Source organism: Numida meleagris, chromosome 13 (assembly GCF_002078875.1).
Source record: "Numida meleagris isolate 19003 breed g44 Domestic line chromosome 13, NumMel1.0, whole genome shotgun sequence".
Taxonomy (NCBI): Eukaryota; Metazoa; Chordata; class Aves; order Galliformes; family Numididae; genus Numida; species Numida meleagris.
Genome location: NC_034421.1, coordinates 7,262,906 through 7,285,866, shown reverse-complemented (window position 1 = coordinate 7,285,866; position 22,961 = coordinate 7,262,906). Strand labels below are relative to the sequence as shown.

General features: G+C 49.7%; 1 protein-coding gene across 1 annotated transcript; it reads right to left on the bottom strand.

Annotated features, from left to right (window-relative positions):
* Positions 32-22,958, bottom strand: USP31 (ubiquitin specific peptidase 31; the record flags this gene model as incomplete). The annotated part of the gene is made up of 16 exons (XM_021411752.1): positions 32-6,709; positions 7,271-7,423; positions 8,151-8,309; positions 9,087-9,312; positions 9,489-9,608; positions 10,848-10,977; positions 11,482-11,559; positions 12,041-12,135; positions 12,708-12,819; positions 13,102-13,285; positions 14,059-14,203; positions 14,703-14,838; positions 15,515-15,607; positions 16,698-16,786; positions 17,239-17,376; positions 22,686-22,958. Coding segments are annotated over 16 exons (3,672 nt in total), but the record flags the coding sequence as incomplete, so codon positions are not given.

Sequence of the window (22,961 nt, the reverse complement as noted above, 5' to 3'; positions counted from 1 at the left end):
GGGGCCTGAAAAACGCTCGCTCAGCCAGGAGGCCTAGTAATAAATTTATTGTATTTTTATTACATTTCCCCCCTTTTTTTTTTTCCACTGGATTCCAATTCCTCATATTCAAACTCTTCTTTCTGAAAGAAAATGATTTTTAAACATAAAAATAGAAATTCTGCATATTAAAAGTGCATACACCTTGAATAATAAAACATACAAATAAATAATAAAAGGCATTGACACAGTCTCATGCACTTGTCCTCAAATAATTTAAAATTTATGGTACAATGTTCAATCCCAAGTAAAGACAGCCTGCTCTCCAGATTGCTGTACAGTTCAAAAACATTAAAATACAGAAGAGAATATCAAAGGTGTGGGCAAGCCCCACGTCCCAGTATCGGCGTACAGTGATGTGACATGCAGTTTTCAGAACCGTAGATATTCCAGTGTAAAATCTGACGCTGTGTCCAGAAGAGAAACTACATTTGTAACAGGACTTAAAATTCAATTTTAACCAATGGTGAGGCACAGTTGGTGAGCAAATCTGTACAAATTAATACTTGGAAGGCCACAAGAAAATCATGTATCCACTTGTAGCCTGTATTCCCTTGTGTCACCCTAGCCAAGGCAATGTAGCACCTAAAAATATTTGCTTATTGCACTGCACAAATGCCATACAAACCTAACGCTAACCTTCTCGCAGCGCGTTGTGCTGCAGGGCCTAGAGTGAAACAGAATTGGTGTTTACACTTAGTTTTAATCTGTGTCTTTAAAAAAAGAAACACTATCTGCAGATAAATTGAGTGCTATCGCCTTTAAATAAATAGAAGACTTCCTAAACCTTTAGGCCTGATATAGATATCGTGCAAGTCTTCACGTACCTTTATTTTACAAAGTAAAGCTCCTAATAGTAGATGCTTCATGGTGCTTTTGTTAAGAAAACCGCATAGTACTTTCATCTCACCACAGATTAAAACTAAATTTCAGTTCCCTCCACAGGTAACGTCGGATGCCGCCAAATTGTTTCAGATTAGGAGGCAATGACAAAGAGAGGAAAAAAAAACAGATGACGGCAAAACCAATTGGAATGTCATTTCCCAACCCCCTCCGCGCCGGCTGAGCCCTGGGCAGGGCCCATGGGGGCACGGCCCTGCCCCACAGCCCCTTCTCACCACCCGGAGTGTGTCAGCAAAGGTACACGAAGCGGCAGGCTACATACAGAACGCTGATCAGGATTTCCCTGTTTTAAAAAAAAAAAACACCAAAAAGAAAAAAAGAAAAAAAGAAAAAAATGAAGAAAACAACACAACATAGAAAACCAGTTTGTTCTCATTTCAACGTTTCGAATTCCTTTGACATTATGCTGCACCCCAGCCTTGTCAGTAATCCCGAATTCTGCAAAGGAAAGAATCGAAGATGTGCAAATAAAGCAGGAAACCAGGTACATGCTCCTGTGTGCCAACACGGCGCTGCACCAGGGAACAGAAGCACGGAGTCGAAGCATGCCCCGGCACCCACCGAGCAGCTCTGGGTACTGAAAGCGCGGACTGTGGTTCGTATTAGATGCTTGCATAGATAATAAGTGCATGCATTTGAGTACAGCGAGAGAACTGCCATGCAAAACTGCCTTTGTTACTCGGAAAAAATGGTTGACCATGCTCAAGTTTCAGCTTTGGAAAGCAAACAACTCCGCAGCTAGGAAGGATGAGGGCACTTGCAGTGGAGTAAGTGTATTGTCATTAAGCTGCTAATTTTCTATCCTAAGCATTTTTATTTATGTTTTTTTTACGTAGCCGTTTTTTATAAGTTCGAAAGGGTTAACAATTTATACACCCAAAGTGAGACATTTACAATTTACCGAGAACTGCAGGCACCAAATTGTCTATCAAATGTGATTAATACAAATAAAAGGTGCCTCTGTAATACACATCGTTGAAAATGTGCTTGTAATTTTGTACACTACTAAACACTATCCAAAAGACAAAGCCCAAAAAGGGTAAAAATAACTTCTGTAGGTGACTCCAGCCGAGCTCTGGCACTGGGCAGAGATTTACCCTCCACCACCGGTGAAATCATGGTTTTAACAGCAGCCAGGTGTGGCTTTACACCCAGCAGGAACACTGCTGTTTCCTGGGCCCACATCCTTCAGCCCTCTCCTACTGGAGGAAGATCCTGCGCTGCTGGGGATCTGTGACACTGAGGAGCAGAGGATGCAGAGTGGCAGCAGGCAGCTACTTCCCAAACTGCTATTTTACAGAATCGACACAGCCAAGAGAACAGGGACTGCATCTTCGAGGTCTTGTACAGGCAAGCCTTGCATGTTGTGCCTGACGTGTGCCTTATATTCAACAAGAACCACAGCACACCCTGCTAGATCAAAGCTCTTTGCTCGAGGACGCCCAAAGTAGAGCCCTCCTGAGCCAGCAAACGTGCTCTAAGACAACAGCTGAATGGGAAGGAGAGGGCACTGTCAGCACCAGCTACTCGGCCCACCCCACGCTCGTTGGTGCCGCAAGGAGTCCGTGCACTAGGGCTTCTGTTTTCAAAGGGACAAGCAGAGATCCAGATGGGCAGCGTACAGAGAGCAGCCAGTGCTGGAGCTGGCAGCAACTGCCATCAGGAACTACGGTAAGCACAGAGAGAAGAGCTAGATGACTTCTCACAGCAGGGCAGAGATTGGACTGTTTCTACCCTCAGCTACAGGAACGCTTGGCACCACGACCTCTCATCCCCACTTAATCCAACCGGCAGCTCTGATGACCACTCTCGTGCCCCAAATACAGACATAATAACTGGCATTCAGTGAAATGCCAGCTTGGACATGGCTTCAAGCTTCCTTCAGCACAGGCATCAGCAGAGGACACCTCAAAAACCATACAACCAGCTTCCAGTTTAAGCTTTTCCAGTGAAAGATGGATGACATGAAAAGAAAGAGTCACTTGATTAAAAACAACCTTTCACAAATGTCCCATGGTGAAGTGCACAGAAAACTAGGTTCTGTCTTATTAAAAGATATCAAACCAAGTTAGCAGTAGCTTCCAGAATTACATTCTTGCTAGAGGAGTTGTTACAAGAGAAGAGCCAACACGGTGCAAGATCTTAATACAGATAAAATCTTAAATACGTCAATATTGACATTACAGGGAGTAATTTAAGTACCACAATGTGAAGCAAGTCCTATCTGATCTGCTGGATACAACAGAAAGTAATCCAAGAATAATCCGAGTTATACATGTAAGAAGCAAGTAATGCCATCTTTGCTTCTTGTTGCTGCACTAAATGAGAAGGAAACAACACATGGGAGAAGAAACAGATCAAGATGGCTGTGTTTAGGCTTAAAAATAGTCCAGGGCACAGAGTCCAACACATTGTAAAAACATGCAGGCCACTGGCATTGCTTCTGTGCTGCACAAAGGCAGGTCCTGCAGAACACAGCTGGGACAGAGCAAGGGCCGTGCTGCAGGCGGGCTCATGGCCACGCACTGGCAGAGCTCCGCGGCACACCGGGCCAGCTCCTCAGCTCCAAGGTGACAGCTACCTCAAACCGAACACACTGAGCTCCAAAGCCTGCTGCCAAAGCAGCGAGCTAGGTAAGAACAGGATCAGGGAGCAGCCACGTGCCCAGCGGCCCAGGGAGAGGCTCCTCACAGGGACCCAACAGCAGCCAAGAGTGCAGGTGGAAGAGGCCAACTGAAAGAAGTGCTGGTTTGAGGGCCAGCAGAGGTGTGCCAGCAGGGCTGCCCACAGCTCAGCCTGGAGAAGCTCTGCCCAGCGAGGCAGGCAGGGACCCCACCAAGAGACAAGCACACAACAGGCTGCAGCTGTACATAAAGGATATGCCGAGCATTAATAAAAACTCCTATAATTAAAAAAAAAAATTATATCACACATATATAAAAGGACTCAAAGAATCCTCCTCCTAGGAGGAATCTTAAAGAGCGCGCGGACTCTCCCCTTTCAGAAGGGGATGTAAACAAGGACATCACAAATGCAGTGCTTTACCCCTGACAGAGCCCACCATCGTGACAAGGCCCAGCAGTGCCTCACCCCAGCACCGGGCAGGGAGGGATGCAGCAGTGCTCTCTGCAGCACAGCTGCTCCTCAGCACCTGGGCACCTGCAGCCCACACGGGACAGCTTGCTCATGGCACACTCAGAGCAGGCAGAGAAGGTGAGACAACACTTGGTTTATCTAAATATTACTCTTATAATTAACGGATGCCATATTCACACCGCAACAATTAAGCATCTAAGCACAGAAGCTTCTTCTCAGGAGGTACAGTGGTGTTCTGTACAGCACCACTGCCAGACACTAAGACGGCTGTCTCCCATGGCACTGTAACAATCTCCACCCTGTGCTTTCACAGGTATGAGCTGGCAACCAGCTGCTGCTTAGTGGCTTCCATCGCTTAGTACAGGATTTTGGAAGAGAGAAAGCAATTAAAGAGGACAGGCTAGAGGCTGTCTTAGGTATGGACAGAGTAAAACTCTTCACAGACACAGCAACAAAGAAAATGCAGATTTTATGAAAAAAATCCTTCTGCTATAGGAATGCAAGAATGGTATCTATTATGAAGACACACATACGCAGACACACAGGTACCTTTCTGTCCATCCACTAATGCTAGTCCCTCCTATACTGGCTGAGTATATACCTGAGAAACAACATTAGTGTTGAGATATTGCCCTTTAGAAAGCTTGAAAATGGAAGGGAGCAGGGAGAAAGGGTCGAGAGAGAGCGTAAGCAGCGGCAGTCTCTCCTGTCCAGTTTCCTTTGCATCCTCCCAGCTCAGAACAAGGCCGCATACCGGTGTGGAAACAGCCTGTTCAGAACAAGACCAAAGGAATATCAGTTCACACGTCTACAAAGCACGCCAGTGTCAGTGCAACGGGGTTTCAGACTTCGAGCCTAAAAAAGTTGTTGCATTTTCTACAGAGAGACTCCCGTACAAGTGCTATGGGACAGCTGCATTCACGTTCAGTGCTGACTCCAGCTAGCCTACTTGCATCAGTGCTGGCTGCCTGTGGCTATTTGGTTTGATGGCAGAATCAAAAGGCGCTTTAACAACTTGCAGTTAACTTCTCCTCAAAACATACATTAGGCACATGAACAAAAAAAAAAAAAAAACAAGAGCTCAGAATAAATTAGCTTCTCAGCAGAAAAGACACCTGGATTGCAGCATTTCACTGAGGTTCCAGAGAAGGCCGTACAGACACCTGCATGCTGGAAGGTAACCTTTTCAGTGGCTTGTCTGCAGCCTGCTTGCCACTGGAAGGAGGAGACCGGGCTCCGGGATCTAGCAGGGAAGACTTGGACTTGCGGCTGGATAGCAGAGAATGTTTGTTGGGTGCGGCATCTTTTGGGACAGGTTTTTCTTTTGCAGTCACGTTGGCATTGGTTTGAGAGGCTGGTGGGACACCACCTTTCTCAGATTTGTCCTCCAGCACGTTTTTGCTGGCTGATTTGGAGCTGCCGCCCGCTGCCTTTTTCGAGAGCATCGTTGTCTTTCCCAGGTCAGCTGACCTACGGGTCTCCTTCTGCCTTAAGGCTGATTTAAAGAAAGACAACCCCTTCTCTTCCGATTTGCTGTCCCTCTTCAAACCAGAACGCATACCAACATTTGGAGACCGCAGGTTCGCCATAGAGGAGCTCCGCATGTGCTTGCTGTCTACTGCCCTGCTGTCACTCCTGGAGTGGCTGATCCGCGGGGAGCTTGTTCTCGAACTGCTGGTAACGCTCGTTTTATCCGACCCCAGGCTTATTTTAGAGCCCTCCCTGCTGAGGCTTCGCTCTGAAGTCCGGCTCTTCCCAGCAGAAGAGCCCTTAGTCAATGAGCCCGATGCGGCTTTCTTGGCAGCTGTGGTAGATGGAGAAGAACCTGACTTTTGTTTCTGCTGAGCCAATGGGACAGACACCTCAGCAGATTTGGCGCCGTGGTCTTTCCTAGCCTGGGTGGGTGCAGGAGACCCGTGTCGCCCACTGGCCCTAGAGGCATCGGTCTTACTCCTAGACCGGGAAACCTTCTGGGAACTCTTGAGGGGAGGAGAAGAGCGAGACACTTTAGTCTCTTGGCTAGATAAGACCGTCCTTCCTTTCCTCAAACTTTTCTCTGCTTCAGAAGCTCCCTTGGAGCTGTGAGCCTTCTTCGGGGTTCCCTCTGCTTTCTCTGGAGATAGTCCTGTCCCAGTGGGGGCTTTCACCTCCTTGACTGGAGAGCTATCTACAGAATCACTCTGATCAACAAAGGCGATTTGATTGTTGTTATCAAAAGGGTCCAAAGCAGGGTGATTCCTGTCTGGCTGCACAGAACTTTTACCAAGCCCATCTGAAAGATCTGAGCTCGATGTCCTTACAACAGGCTCCTCCCTGAATGCCCCTTCCATGACAGCCAAGGGGGCCCTGCGAGCCGCCTTGTGCTCTCGCCGGCTGCCATCACAGGGCTCCAAGTAGCTGCTAGAGAGATTCCTCAAGCTGCCAAAGCAAGAGGTGGAGACTTTATCATCAGCAGCCTCTCCAATCTTCTCCAGGGTGGAAGCAGAGGTGTGTACAGGGGAATCTCCAGAGAAGCGCGATGGAGAGTTGGAGCGCATCTGCAGTTTTGCAGAGAGTGACCACGAGGGCCTGACACCATTCTCACTCACGGCCAGTGGGCTGGTGACAGAAGATCTGGATGACAAGCTCTGACGCTGGACACTTCTTACAAAGGGCCGAGTTGAAAAACCTCCTGCAGAAAAAGAAAACAACGCTGTCAGTATGAAAGCCATCCCTGCAGTCAGTTTACACCACCCATCCACTGATGCCATTTCATAGTCACAGAACGGTTGGGTTGGAAAGAATCTTAGAGCCCCCTCAGCCTGCCACTAGCTGGCTGCTCTCCACCAGTTCAGGCTGCCCAGGTCTCCTTCCATGGCCTTGGGTACCTCCAGAGATGGGGCACCCACAGCTCTCTGGGCAGCAGTAATAGGGCTTCACCATCCTCTGAATAGAGAACTTCCTCCTAACATCTAATGTAAATCTCCCCTCTTTTAGTTTAAAACTGTTCCCTAAAAGAGTCAGACAGACACCTACACACTGTGCACCTGTCTCTTCAAGCCTGCCACAGGCGCAATTTCTTGCACAAAAGCCAAGGGATTCAACAGGTGTCTGCCTCCCCCAGCTGCTAAAGGAACTGTCCCTTATAGGCATCTTCAATTCAGTTCCTTATAGGAATTGAAAGACTGGCAAGCCTGAGAAGTTATTTTTTGACCCAGCTCCCCCGCCCGTGCACCACAGTGTGAATACACACCATCATCCTCACTCCTTTCCCCAGTCAGCTCTACTGATTCTGAGAGTGAAGCCAGGGACGTGCGCCGCGATGATGCTGCAGAAGCAATGCTGGGCTGCTTGCTGCCAGGAAGACGGCTGACCCAGTGCTCGCAGAGTGAGGAGCTTGTGGAGCCTGCAAGGAATACGACAGAGACATCAGGCCAGGAGCATGAAGCTGCAGAACATGTGAACCCCCGGGAAGATCAGTGTCAGGTATGTACTGCACCAGCTTCAACAGACTCTGGAACTATCTCTCACAGCCACAGCATCCAGATACAAAAGCGATAAATCTCTACTCACACATAGTTATGGTCACAAAACAAAAGAGACAATTATACTTGTCCCAGCATGCTGCGAATCAAAGAATTAGCGCCACAGCATACAGGCAGAGGACAGTCCTTGAGCTGCCACAAGAACACCGTGCTAATCCTTTTCTTTCCAAAGGCATGTCAGCAAGCCTTCACCTGCCCCCAGCTCACCCCAGATTCAAAACCAACACATTCAGCTAGTGGCTGCTTACCTGAGACAAGCTGCACTGCTAGTGGGAATGAACAAGTTCCACTGCTATGGCATGGTGGTTTACACACAGGCAGCTCTGAGCACATGGCAGCAGAAGGGACTCCCCCATGTCCACAGCTCCTTTCCCATAATTAGCCAAGGCGGGGGGGGGGGCGGGGGGAGGAAGGGGCAGAACACTTGGGAAGCTTTCCATGTCTCCAGTGCAGAGCAGAGGACTCATATTAGCTCACTGTGAGTTCTGGGATAGAGAGCTAAGGTTTAAGCAGAGCTGGGCAGAGAAATTATTCAGATCTATGCAGAACAGATGATAACCACTTCCTAACAAAGCCAACAGGGCTTACCTGCCACAGAGCTGTTAGCAGACCACGATGGGATTGCTGTGCGTCTCTGGTAGAAAAGAATATATGCTGTCTGCTTGCAGACTTCATTTTCAGAAAGCTGCTGAACATCACTGTCATCAAAGCAGTACCACTGGCCATCAACCGAGTTTTTGCAATATGCTGAGAGAAATATTACCATTACTTTCTTCGCTCCTACTACTCTCAAGTTTGCTGTATGATAAGGTCGTGTTTAAATTATCTGCTATGATGGACTCAGAGGAGAATGAGAGGAACGGATTTATTCACGTAACACATCCTCTCCCAGCCTGACTATCAAGAGGGAAGCCTGAAATGACCAGAATACAACAAACAGCTCACATTTCAGGATGCCCTTTGTTCAGTATTGCTGCTCAGAACAGAACACCACTTGGGGTGGCTCCACTCACTCCATGTTCTGTTACTTGTGGCAGACTGCTTCCATCAGTAAATATCCTCCTGCCTGAGCCCACCCAGGACAATACAGCCCACGGCATCCATCAGAAGTCAAAACCAAACATGTACATTTTCTGTGCTGTGCGAAGACATACAGATCTTATAACCATCACAGAGCTATTGAAACATGCAAAGAGGAATTCATAAATGGGCTGTGCACACAGGCAATGTGCAAATGTTTATAGTCTCTTGCATCTATAGAAGTGGGAAAGAACATTTTTGAAACACGGTGATATTACTCCCAAGGGAAAACAGATAGCACAGAAATGAATGTACAGTAGGATCTATGGGGTCTACAGGCATTGTTCCATTTCTCAGAGTCATAAAAGTTTCCCCTCCAGCATTACACAGCGAGCCCTTCTGAGCTAAGTTAGGCCGTTTCAGCAAAGAAGAGGAAGAAGCCGCAGACAGAATAGAAAATAACCATTTTCTTTCTCAAAGGACACAATACTGCAGGGAACTTGCCTGTATAGTGTCCCCCTTGCATGGTGCCGTGATGGTTGCAGACTGCATATAGGTCATAGATATAGTCCTCAGGATCCCTCCCAAGACCATAAGGTCGCCTCCAGGGTGACCAGTGGGATGGCAGACTCCAGCTGCTCTGACTGCGCTTAACAACGTGAGGGGTCATGTCCAAACCACTCAGGGGAAATTTAACCATGTTTTGAAGTTTCATCCTTCGATCTCCTTCCTGTGCAAACAGAGGACAGCATGAACTGCAGTGACAGCAAGGCCACTGTCCTTGGGGAAAACAAAAACCCAGGAGAGAAATGCACAGGAACAAGCAGTACTGCTGAAGAGGTGCTCTTGCCAGGTCACTCCCTGGCTAAACAAGCAGTCCACCAGCATCACTGCAGACATCCTTACCTGTCTAAACCTTTTGAGGTGTATGATGAGAACATCAGGTAAGGTCCAGAGGCTCAGTGTGATGCTACCCTGCTGTAGCTGCTTGCAGTGTGGGCATCGCCATGCATCATCTGGGGCAAGCTACAAGGAAGAGGCACGAGCTGGTATTAGTTTCCAAATTCCAAGGCAGCTGCCACTGCTTCTCTACTGCCCAAGGCTCAGTGCAGGCACCGACCCACAAATCCCATCTACCTCCAGCATTCATCAAGCTTCAGGGTTCCCAGTGATGCCTTTCAAAATAGCAAGGCAGAATTCACCTACAGCTGCTGTGTAGATAAGCTATTCCCACCTTTAGGAGCCTTCAGTCCCTTCAAAATGAACGAAAAACAAAAGCAGCCCATGTAGAGGTATCCTCACAAGAAAAACCAGCAGCAGAAAAGGTATCTGAACAAAAGGAATACTGGTGTACTTTGAATTTAATCTCTGACACCAATGCTGTCCTCTGAGAATCCTTTTACTCCCTGTGTCCCAATGGTCCAGACTTACAAGCTGCAGAAACTCACTGTCCACCACGCAGAATGTATCATTTCAAAGACACAAGCATGACAAGCAACTCCATCCAGAGCCCCCGCTCAGAAAATTCAGAAGGCAGAGAGATATAAAACTGTCAGACATTTCCCTCAGAAAAGAGCGACAAGAGCAGCTCCAAAATTATTAAAGCTCAATCAGGGGTCCACAGCCTACACCTGGGACCATCCCCTTTTACAGCAGGTTACAGATTTCTGGCAAAGAGACACGGATCACTTGCATGCTCCAGGCAAGCTCCAGATCAGACCCATCTCTAGCCTGCCCTGTGGGCACTATTGCTTTTGCCCATTTCATCTCCTCACACCAAGAGCTGACCTGGAGGAGGACAGCAGCCATGCTCTTGCAGAGTCCAGTCTCTGGCTGGCCATGCTGCAGGACCCCACCCAGCACAGGCTGCCTCAAGCCTGCTGCTGCCTCACTCAGCACTGGGAGAGCATAACTGCTCCAAGACAGAGCAGCACGTTACCATGAAGATGCCACAATGTTTTAATCCTTTATCTGTATGCCAGAAAAAGACATTGCTGTTTCACAGGAGGAAACAGGAACTCGCTCTTCTGTTCTGACATGATAAACATCAGGGGTGGAGGAGGAACAGTACTGCCCACAGCTTTCTCCTTGCTGCAGAAAAACCGCTAGCAGGACTGCTAACTAGTGCTGTGTTAACAAATTTATTCTCCTGCCTCAACAAATCAGTACTTGCAGAAAACAGCTACTCTGCTGAGAATGGCATTCAGGCAGCACACAGACCAACCAGACACTCAGAGACATGGCTGCCATACAGTCTTGTCCTACCTGCTCCTCTTTGGTGTACAGTTGGAAACACTGAGATAAAGTGCAGGTCTGAGGTTGGTGATGAAGCTCTCTCTGCTGGCGGACGCTTTCAGAGTCTGGAATATACTCATCCTCTGTGTTCACAAACAAGCTGCAGAGATACAACACATTTACCAGCACAGCCACCTGCTTCCCCTGCTGCCACCGAGCCATTGCGGAGATACAAGTACAATTAGCAGCTTTTGCCTGGATTTGTCTTATTACACGTGAGCAAGAACTGCCTGGAAAGAGACCCCACCAGAGGAACACAACTGAACACAGGAGCAAACAGCTTTGGCAGCACCCACTGCAGTTTATTTCAGATAGAAAAAGCTACTCACTGCCCACAGAATATCTCAGGTGAATAGAATTCCTGAGGGAAAGAGCCACAGGTGAGACACAAGCTCCATAATTCAGAACCCCAACAACAGAGCAAAGGGCTCCAGAGGCCAGAGCAAGCCCAGCACATAGCCCCCCTCTGCCCCCACCAACAGCGGCCAGAGCATGGGTGCAGGTTCTGAGGTCTGCTGCAATGCTGGGAGGTCCCAGCTCACACAGTGCCATCTGCCACAAGCCAGAGGTCAACACACTTCACAGCTTTCTATTTCATACTTACAAATCTTTAGTTTCTTTGTCCCATTCTACGACTAATTTCACATGAGCAGTTCCTCCTTGTCCACATGACTTCAGCGCCCTGGACAGGAACAGACATAAGTTAAACCATCTTGGAATCTGACACCCACATTACCTTTCACAAGTATGTAACTTCTCTCCTTTTGAGCTTTACCTTCCCCACTGCCACCCAGATCAAGTTTAAAAGGGGAAAAGGAATTCATAAAGCAAAAAACCTGGCAAAGAGAAAACTGTATTTACTTAAGGACTTAGTTCTGGAAATAAACGTATGTTTATTTACGGAACAGGCATCTAAAAAAAAAATCTTCTGAAGAACAGTCAAGAAAAAAAATTGTGGGGGATGCTTTCATTCTCTTCTCCATTTGCAAGGAGGACAGATTCCAGATGGCAAGACACACCACTGAGCAATCCTGACAACTCCTCGAGGACACTCGGCCGTTCCCCTGCACGCATCCACACCAGGACTGCCCCTTTCCCTGCGGCTGCATTCCAGCTCCCAGCTGACAAACCTCTCGCTGCCCCGGAGGAGCAGCACCACCTACCTTTCCACTGTTGGATGGCAGAGGGGCCGCTCCTCCTGAGGTAGCAAATACGTTATGCCCACAACACTGACCACTCGCAAGCTGAATGGGCAGACCTGCAGCAAGACAGCAGAAGCCATGTGAACGACTCCAATACAAGTTACCTTGCTCCCAACATAGGCAGACACTGAGCTTGACTCAGAACACGTTTTACATAAGAGTGCCCAAGACCCAGCTATGCCAGGCAGCTAGCAGAGAGGTGCAGGCAGCAGCTGACGTTCTGTACCCCAGACCTCCCCTGCAGTGACCAGACAAGCTGCCCCTTCACATCGCTGCTCAGAGGGAGCTCTCAGCAGAAACACACAATCACTAAGCAAACTCTGCAGCTTTCCCTAAGGCAAGCACCACCAGCCAGGAGATTTCAAGTGAAGACAGCAGCACTCATTTCTCAAGTGCCTCTTGGGGGTAAGGAAGGAAACAAAGCATGTAATTTCTTCACCTGACCAGTCTACTCTTACCTGAAACACTCAGCAAATAGCAGACAAAAGCATAGGAGACTTGGACGTTATTGCACAAACAAACATCAAGGCATCAGCGCAGCACGTGCATTGCTTCCAGTAACCAGGTTTCCTGTTCAGGTCAGGACACAGCACCAGATACATCATAGAAGCTGAGCCATATGCCTCACCTGCAAGCAGGCTGCAGGCCGCAGGAAATACTGCATCTTCTCCAAGATTTCCTTCTGCAGAACATCCCAAGCAATTGTTTTTTCCAAATGCAACACAAAGGGCAAGCCAAACCTAGAGAATGGAGAAGCATTTGAGGAGGAAGTTAACAGACCATTCCTTTCAGCAACCCAGCCCCCAAACCAGGACAGTGCCACTCTGCTCCCTGCTCTGCTCCTACAGAAACTCCTCAGGAACAAGGCATACATTCCATATTTGATCAACATATTCTTTTGCACTTAACGAAAGCTAGGAATGTGAGCTGGCCCTGATGCACCTTGTGTATTCACTACTCAGTGAGGAAAACATTCGGGAAACAGCCAGAACAGTCAGCCTGACAGGGAAACTGGCAGTCACCTTTTGCTCTGTTGTCCAGTGCACGCTCTGTTACACACCAACAAGACGATCTTGTCGTTTGCTCCTTGTCTAGTAGAGGACTGTTCCAGTTTTCCAGACACCACTGTTCCTTGAGAGTACGATACTGTTCGTGAGTGTTCAGTGCCATATTTTAAGTTATTCAGGTTATTGTTCACATGTATTCCTGAAGAAGTAGTAGAAATGAATTACTTCATTATGTCATTTACAATGTGTGCCCCCCTGGGAAACCTTCCTTGGGCATGAGGAGCAGGTCAGTATGGAACGGAGATTCCCCATTTTTATTTGACTAACACAAAGGCTTCAAAGAGCAATTACTTTTCATGGTGACTACTTCTTTATAGAGATAAATTAGATGCAAGTGCTCACCTAACTGATTTTTCACAGTAATTTGTGCAAATACTCATAGCTTGTCTGCCTGCATGAAAAGCTGAAGCGACAGAAACTCTACTTGTTACATTCAATAGGAAAATTTACCTTTGATTACCTTCTGTCCACCTGGGATGCAATTATTCCCTTTCTCTGAGAGGGAGACAGAAAAACTGAATTTCTTGAGCTTTAATAGAGAAAAGTGCTTGCTCATTCCTGAGCCTGTTCATTCATCATTGACAATGTGATTTTAAATAACATCATTTTGGTGGCTTGATCTGGTCCTTAAAAGACCTTTAAATGAAAACTAAACAGATTTCAAATTAAGCCAGCCAGGCCTGCAGAACAAGCTCAGGAAGAGGAAGAAAGTCATGTACATCACTTCTTGATAACCTCCCAGCTGGCATCACCATTACACCTACTGGAATGAGACCGGACAAAGCCAGAGCTGAAATCAATACCCCAGAGAATTGACTATTTGTAGGACATAAATTATTAAGTTCTCTTCCAAAATCAAACCTCTCTCATCTAATCACCTGCAGTGGGCATGAGCCACTGTTTTCCACTTACCTCTCTGACTGAGGATACCCTCAGGCCTAAATATCTCTGGGGTCTCAAAGGCAAAAATGCAGTCACTTTCATGAATTGTGTCCAGGTCGTCAGTGTCACAGAAGGAACGATGAAACCCATCATAGTACATCTCCGTCAGCACAATCTAGAGCCAGCAGAAGCAAAAACCCATGAGCCACCATCGCCCAGTCCTGCTGAGCTGCCCCATCTCTTTCTCAGCAGGGGCTGCCTGCTGCAGAGTGCATTCCCCAAAGCATCCAGGTGCTGGCCCAGAGCGAGGAGGAAGGAAGAGGGCTGTCACAGAGTAGAAGCCAAGGCAATGGCAGCATGCAGGGGGGTTAGGTGGGATGTGACAGCCTTCTTGGAACTCTTCCTGCGCCCATCGATGCCTGATAGTTCCCTGACATGTAGGAACCACAGGGTTATAAGGCAGAAGGACAGCGCGAAGTCTGCGCAGGAGGCAATCCTAACACCACTAGGTTTCGAGAAGTCAACACCCGGGAAAAAGCAGGATCCAGGTTATCACCACACTGCTACGGACTGCAAAGTGCAATTCTACACATCCAGCACTGCTTGCACACAGGATGAATGCCTCACTATTGCCCTCCTTTGGCAGGAGGGACTTGGGCGAGACCAGCCCTTACCTGCTCGGTGGGTATCTTGGTTTCTGAGGACACAGCCTCCCGCAGCCTGGCCACTGTCCCGGCGATGGGCACCGCCACCCCGATGCGCATGCAGTGGGAGCACTTCCCCTGGTACACCACAGTGACATAGAGCGGCCTGCAGAGAGCACAGAGAGGTCGCAAGACCTCAGGCACAGGCTTGGCCTTTAGAGCACCTAGAGTAGGGTCAGCCTGACTGGGGGCACCCAGGCTGCAGCTATGGGGCCACCCAATGCTGGGCCTCAGCACACAAACTCGTCTAACTTCCAAAGACCTTTCTTACTATATGGGCTGCTGTTACTTGTTCCTACAAGTAGAAATTCTTGGGAAAAAAAAATGCACAAAATTAAAAGCAAAACACTCTTGCTAGACAATCTAATTTTCTAGCAAGGATCCTGTAATGCAGCTTAGGTCAGTTCAGAGCAACAACTTAGAGCACTGCTGCCGCAACCATGAGAACAGCTCTTCCAGGTTTTTTTCTTAAAACTAAGTCCTGCCTCCAATAGGGCCAGAAGTAATACCTTAATAAGTGTGCAATGCAGCAGTGAGCCTACAAGGAAACTTTCCCTGGAAAGCCCAGTCAGCCTCCACTTAGTGGTGGATCAGGGACTTTGAACCAAACAGGACATCTTTCTATTCAGTATTCTCTTTTGTCCCTTTGTTCCATTGCTTCTTGAACCGCATCCACAGCATCAGGTAAAGGAGCTGCACAGCTCAACTACCCATTGTATAAACAGGTGTCTCACCGTTACGTGGGAAACAGGCAACAAACACTACAAGGCAGTGTTACATACCGTGTGTGAGGCAAAGGAATCGGCAGAGAGATGCAAAGGAAAGGGTCAAAGGTGTTGCTCTGCTTCTGGCAATGAGGGCACGTCAGAGAGGACCTGGTACAAATGCCAATAACAGGGCAGTTATACACTGTTTCATCGGGAACAGATAAATGATCGCGTCACAAATAACCATCCCCATGTGTCATACTTTTCTTCCTCTATACAAAGTGATTCAGCATAGAGACAGAACAGACATAATTGCTGTAAGTGAAGGGTACTGAATTTCTAGATCATTTCAAAGTAATTAGTCTCAAAGTTCATTACAGGGCACGCGAGGAAAAGACTTCACTCAAGACACTGAACTGGGCTTTGAATAAGCATCACTCCAAGATTAATAATTCACCAACAGCAGCTCCAATGTGAAAGACCTGAAAGGATTTTCTCTTTGAAGAGGGAAAGTGATGGGAAAGAGACTGTGACAGTCAGCACTGCAGGAGCAAAGATCTCTTACTCAGAAGGGGACAACTCCCAACAACACGTCTCTCCTTCCGAGTCAACCTGCACCTTACACTGGCAGTGCTTTACACTAGGCGTAAGGTTTCTCCTTTGTAGAAGAAAGCCTGACAAGCACTGGGGAGAATGCCCAGTAATTCAAGTTCCTATAGCAGCACAGATGCAAGCCATTGAGGAACACTGGAATTAGTTCTGCACTAGTTCTGAAATTAGAAAGCTCACTTCCCAGAAGTATGAGATACTCATGGGAAATAACCTGAAGGGACATTGAAGGATTCAGCTCAGGATTCCCAAGAGCCAGATAACAAGAACTCTGCAAGGCGCCTGGGATCCATCTGCAACTCCCCAGCATCCCCCAGGCACCTCCACATCTCACTGCAGGCTCTTGCCTCTGAGCAGGCAGGGTGAGCTCCACAGCACTTAGCACCCCAGGCCTTTGCTCCATTAAGCACTGCCCTGCTTTTAGGACGTGTCAGGGCAGGTGAAGAAGGGGTACGTACTGTAGAATATACCAAATTTGAAGTAATCAAACTCTCTCTCTGGTGAAAGTTCCTAGTTCAATTTTTATTCAGCAAAAATTCAGAAACAGCTGTTAACGCTCTCAATTGTACTGCGAGCTAGCGTCAGGGTAAAATTTAACTAGGGTCACCAGCGCGTGCAATAATGCCTCGGAATTCACAAAATGTCATACCTGTACTGGGCTTGAAAGAGTTCCTGCACGAAAGTACTACTGATGGGAAAGGCTGGTCCCTCAAGCAGCACATCATCCTCCAGCGGTGGCTAAAAGAAAAGAAGAAAGCCCAGAAGCATAGCCAAGCGTGTAGGCGTGCACCAGCTGACTCCAACACTCCTAGCCAAATTTGTGCCCTCCCTGACCAGAAACACCAGGAAAGTGTCCAAGATTTCTAAGCAAGTGCTCTCTGCCCACACAGGTGGTCATGTGCCCCTGCGACCGCAGGACAGGCAGGGGTCTTGCACCAGATGCAAGGCTGGCAGCATTTCCTCTGCATGTCAGCATTCTCTAAGGGTTGCGTCAGGGAGCCCTTGCCAGGGATTACTGAAACAGCTAGCTACATTCACAGGGCCAGAAACAAACAGTATTTGAACCCAAGCTTTTGTCTCATTTGAACCATCAGAGATAAGGAGTCAACAGGCAGATTTAATTTGAAGAGAAAGATCGCATGCAAAGCGACAGCTGATCTCCCATGTAGGCTCTCAGCAGAATTCCTTACCTTGAGCGGAGGCATGCCGCTGTAATTCACCACGTTGTTCAGATCCTCGTGGACTCTGTCTAGAAGCCAGAGCAGAAACTCCTGTGCATCGTGCTGGGCATTCCCACGGTACTGCATGGCATTCTTGGACACAATGTTCTGCAGAAGAACAGAGACTGCATGCAGCAAGACAACTGACACTACTCTGGATACGCTTCAAGAGTCTGAGGATGCAATTTACACTTGAATTTCCAGAAGAGCCATCTCAGGAGAACACCAGCACGCCCAAGGGATTTGCTCAAATCTGTTTTTCTTCCGGACACAAATGGGAAGGGCTTGAAAGTTCACCAGCAATAGAATCTGCACTTCCACAGGTCTACCCCTGCCCTGCAGCCCCAGGGACACCTTTCACAACGCTGACATTTGCGCTGAGCCCCAGCCAGGCCACACGTGCCTCTTCCTCCTCACAAAGCAGCCAGAAGGCTCAGGAGCATCCTTCCCCATGAGCAGTCAGCATCAGGAGGAGCTTCCTGCACTGCAGCTCCCTGCTCTCACTTTCACCTTCCCGACAGCACTGGAACAGCCAGCACTGTGTGCAGGTGGCACAGCACAGGGGACAGGAACCACACACCACCACCACCACGCACCCTGACTGAATGCTATCCAAAGTAACAGGACATGATGGGCTGTCCCTGGAAAGTTACAAACTGAGGAGCAAGCAACTCCTGCTGCAGAGAAAAACAAAAAAAAACAGCTTTTTGTGTTTCTTCAGAGAGGTAGGGAGCACCAGTGTGACACAGTGCTGGCACCAGCCACGTGCAGCATGAAGGCACAGCAGCCCTGCACCCTGGCAGCACCGGACACACTGCACACCCACTGCAAGCCTCCTTCATTTCTCTAATCAGACTTCACAACAGATTTGATAAAGGAGGCTGGGCTGCTTGCTTTATCCCTCTGAAAATGGGGTCACCAGAAGGGAGGGGTGACGAGAAAGACAGGGAAGGACCAACAGACATATATTCTCTATCCTCTATAATCCATCCACCTGCCTCAAGGCAGCAAAATAAAGGAAAACAGAAATAATCTGCTCTCATTACACATGTGCATGTCCTTCTGACAGGGGATTTTCAGCCCCTGCAGGCACAAGGGCCAGCACTCTCCCAGCTCAAACATGCCAACATGGTGCTAAAGCAGCAAGCAGTGTCCAGGGAATGGCCACTTCACACAGGGTTGGCCATTCTACTCCAGACAGGGCTGAAGGTAAAAGCACTGTGAGTGCCAAAGAGCTCAAGACTCCCAACAAGGACTGATTTCTCATTGCTCCCTCCCAGCACCACTGGCGCAGTACTGGCAACGACCTGCGTGCTGGGCCCTGTGTGCACCCAAGGGCTGTCTGCAGGTCGCAGCCTGCACTCCCAAACCACTCCAGCACCAGCAGCATGCTTCTCAGTGCTCCTCCTGCTTCCTCTGCTACAAGTAGATTTGTTCTTGCTTGAACCTTGCAATAAAGCAGCAGCAATTTGAAGTAACTGCCTGCAAATATGGAGTTAAGAAGCAAATGGTTTAAAAATGCATAAAAACACATTAAGAACAGCACATCCACCAACCCCCTATCCTTTAATCCCCTGGCCCTAATCTCGGCTGCAAGCAGAGGTGGCACATCCCACCAGACTCCATCTCACAGGGCCGTGCAGCTGCTCCAGCTGCAAGCAGCAGTGTGGGAATGGACTCCAGGGCCCCACAGCCCTCAGCCAACAGGATGAGGTCCTCCCAGCACTCAGACACCCCGAATGGAAGCGACACAACTGGAAGAGAGAAAGGGGAAATCACAACTTGGTGTTGATCACAGATATCCAGCCCCCTAATGCAAGCACCCCACAACCAAACAAGTCCCCGTCCGTCCATAAAGCTGATTTACGGCAAAGATGCATTATCGTTTTTATCAGCCCAATGAAAGTTTAATCATCTATGGCTCTAAATAGATGCCGTAAATAAAGCCAGGCATAGCTGAACCACCAGCCACTCCTTTGCTGCTGTTCTTCCTCCAGGTGGCAAAGACAACTGAGGGGAAAATGTCAGCCTGCTGTTTTCCAGCATGTCTCTGGTAGGAAGCAGCTGTTGAAAGGTTTCTGGACGTGAACGGATGGAACTGGCTCACGACAGCCCTGAAACAATGACACACGTGAGCAGGAAAGAGCCTATTATTTGTCTGTCATTGAACATTGTGAAGTTGGACTCGGGCAGAGACTGTGTTGTTTTTAAATCCCGCAGACAACTTTGTGTTTGGGCAGCTTCTAAGCAGACACCTCACGAAGAGGTCACACACACAAACACGGCAACTTCCCCTCTCAAAGAGAGATTTCCCCTCCGGGGAAAGCAAAACCTGGGAAACAACAGCTCTGACCTGGCAGCCTTCCACAGCCCTGGGGACAGAGCCAAGGCCAGCAGCGACCCACGGTCAGTGGGGGTCATGGACCCACCATGGGGGGCACGAACCCGATGCTGACATGGACCCACTGTGGGAGGCACGGCACCCAGGTGAGCCACCCAGCCCCACAGCAGCAGCACCACACACACGGCAGGAGCACAGGGACTGCAGCTGGAAGGATGGATGGGCAACACCGACAGGAGAACAGAGGCTGAACTGGAGTGAGCACCTCGAGGCCCCACAGCACCCGGCTCTGCCCACTCCAAGAACATGGGAACCATGGGGCCAGGTCACAGCCAGCAGAGGCCGAGTGCCACTGCCCTCCTCCCACAGAGCAGGGGGCCGAGGACTGGCTGTGTTCATAACAGCTGCTCCACAGGTCACAGACATTCAGAGTCCCACAGAAATGACCAACGCAGCCAATGGAGCACTCATTCCAAGCGCAGTATTTACACCAAGAGCTTTCCAAAATTAAGTCACACACCACTACTGTTAATCGTTACTGGTAGCACAGGGTTTAAAAAAATGGAAATGGCAATATTTACTTGGCACAATAATCCTGCTCCACTAACAGGGATTTGCTTTGGGTCCAGATCTAATTCTGATAATCCAACCCCATCGAGTTCTTATGGCTCTGCTGTATTTGCTGTACACACCACAGGCAGTTTCATCTTGTAGGGCAGGAAAAGAAACCGGGACAGTGCGAGTACAGCAGGGCCCTGGTGAACATCAGCATGCACAGCCAGCCTAGCAACAAGGAAAGCCTCAGAACAGCAAATAACTTCACCATCCACAGGAGATCACAACCCCAGGAAAGATAAAAGCAGAGGATCTGGGTACGGGTATACAATTTTCAAGCCCAGTAAGTTTCAACAGAAGTTCTCCCCCTGGAGCGTCCCCGTTCCTGGCACAAAGGGCACTCTGTCCCTGCAGCTGATGGACAGAGCTCCGGGGGAGAGCGGGACAGCGCCCTGCAAACAACGAGCCCCAGGCACGGCTACTGCTGACACAATGCGTGTTTGCTGCTATTGTCACATCACCACAAAGGGAAAAAGGAAACGCAAGCTGCAATATTGGCCCCAGTTATGAAAGCAGCGGTTCTGATTAAACAGGAAAATAAAAACCACTGCGCACCAGGAGAAAGTGGTTGCTCAAACAACTGCAAAAGAGCACGAGGATGGAGGGGAGGTCACCCAAAGCTGCACCTGCCTCCTCAGTGCGGAGCATCCCCTCCTGGGAAGCCCATGGGGGAACCCCCCCCCTTCCCCCATCAACCCCAGAGGTCCCCATTCTGAAGGGCCCACGGAGGCTTTCCCTTGAAGCACCATCTTCTCTGCCCCAAGAACAAAGCCTACAGATGTCAGAACAAGCAAGGAGATAATACTTACCCTGTATCCTAAAAGGCGCTTAGCACCTGGGGATAAGCGCTCGGAGATCAGAAACTGTCTTTACCCAATTATATCCACCATCAAAAAAACAAAAATCCCTCGCACCTACTGCTTAGCACTGCCTAAAGAGCTTTGTGAGTAGCAAATGAATATGACTGTCAGTAAGCATTGCTATTGTAGTGAAAGTGCAGAAAGACTCCTGAAAACACTTCTCACCACTCCAAACTAAAAAGAAACAGGCTTTGAGGGATGTTCTCCTGGGGGAAACAGCAGTTTCCAGAGTGAAAGCACCAAGCTTCACCTTCCTTACAAGTAAGCCTCTTGTTTACACCTCTAAACAAACCATGCAAGCCTGCTGAAGAAAGTTTTAATTAAGAACAGTGAATTTAATAGCAGGTTCATGCTACTTAACTGTCTTCAGAGGCATTCCTTTACTACTGAAAGTAATTGATCCCAGTGAGGAAGCAGCTGCACACTCACAACACCGAGGTCACTCTGAGCAAGCCCCGGGCGCAGCCCCTGGGGCCCACCTGCACCAGACCCCCAGCACGAGGCTATGGGACCCGGCAGGGGGGGCCTGATGGCTCCAGTTCCCCCAGCACAGACTGGGCAGGCGTTCACGTACTGTCAGTGACGGCAGCCAGTAGGCAAAGAAAGTTCCACGATTAAAACAACTTGGAATATGGCCTGAGCTGAATGCATGGCTGTTTCCATTCTCATTCTGCCACTCCTGTCCAAGCACCTCTACCCCAGGCCTGCACACAGTGCCTCTTGACCTCAGGGCTGCTCTGCTCTGCCCTTTATCAGGTGTATGGGCAAAAGACAGCTTTGCCTCCCCAAGCTTTTGTAATTACCCAAGGTAAATTCACACCTGCTGTTGCCAGGGAGCCCTCACAGGTTGTGGGGCAGCCCCAGTAGAGCCATGGGGCAGGTGGCAGCACCTTGCACACCCCACCAGATGCTGGGCCTCATTTCTCCAGCAGCATTCTAGGGTGCATCCGACCCACAGCCTGCAGAGCTCATCTGGGGCAGGGTGCTAGCCAGAGCCAGGAGCAGAGCCCGCAGTGCCCCAGCAGCACGGCAGTGGGACAGAGAGGTCAGGGCTCCTTCCCATGTTGGCAGCCCCAGCCCCACGCAGCACTGAGCTGCAGCTGGGCACCGCAGCACAACAGGCATGAAACAGCAAAACAGGCACCTCCAGCATCAGGCGTAGAGCCACTGGTGGCTTCACCCTGCAGTGGAAAGCAACAGGCTGGCTGCTACGCAGCACCTGCACCGGGTCCGGGGCTTCCACTCCTCCTGGGTACCCACGAGCATCCCGTGGCGAGCACCCAAAGCGGCAACAAACTGCCACGTCCAACGGCAGGAGCACCCGGCTGGCAGCGGGACATGGCGCAGCGTGGGAGAAAACCCGCTTCTCTGGTGTCAGCGTAAGCACGGCCCTGGCACGTGGGAAGCAGCGCGATGCCGCCGGCCAACCTCAAGCGCAGGCCCCGGGCGCCGGCTTCACAGCTCCCCACGCCCGGCGACGCGGGCACATGGCAGCGGCCCGGCGAGGCCCAGCCACCGAGCCGTGCCCAGGCCCGAGGCCCGCTCTCTCCGAGCAGAGCCCCAGCGCCAAGCCGCGGCAGCTCCCCGGGCCCGGGCCTCACCTTGAAGTCGCGGCTGTGCTGCGGGGTGTACTCCAGCGTCCAGAGCGCCCGCACCAGCTGCGCCAGCTGCTCCGTCACCTCGCCGGGAGCGGGGGGCGGCGGGCCGGGCTCGGCGGGGCCGCGGAACTGCTCCAGCGCCAGGAACTCGGCGAACAGCTCGGTGTTGCTGAGGCACTGCAGGATGGCGTTCATGAAGCAGGTGTTGCCGTGGTTGCGCAGCCCCGCCACGCCGGGCACCGCCTCGGAGCCGCGCTCGGGCGGCGGGGGCTCGGGGCG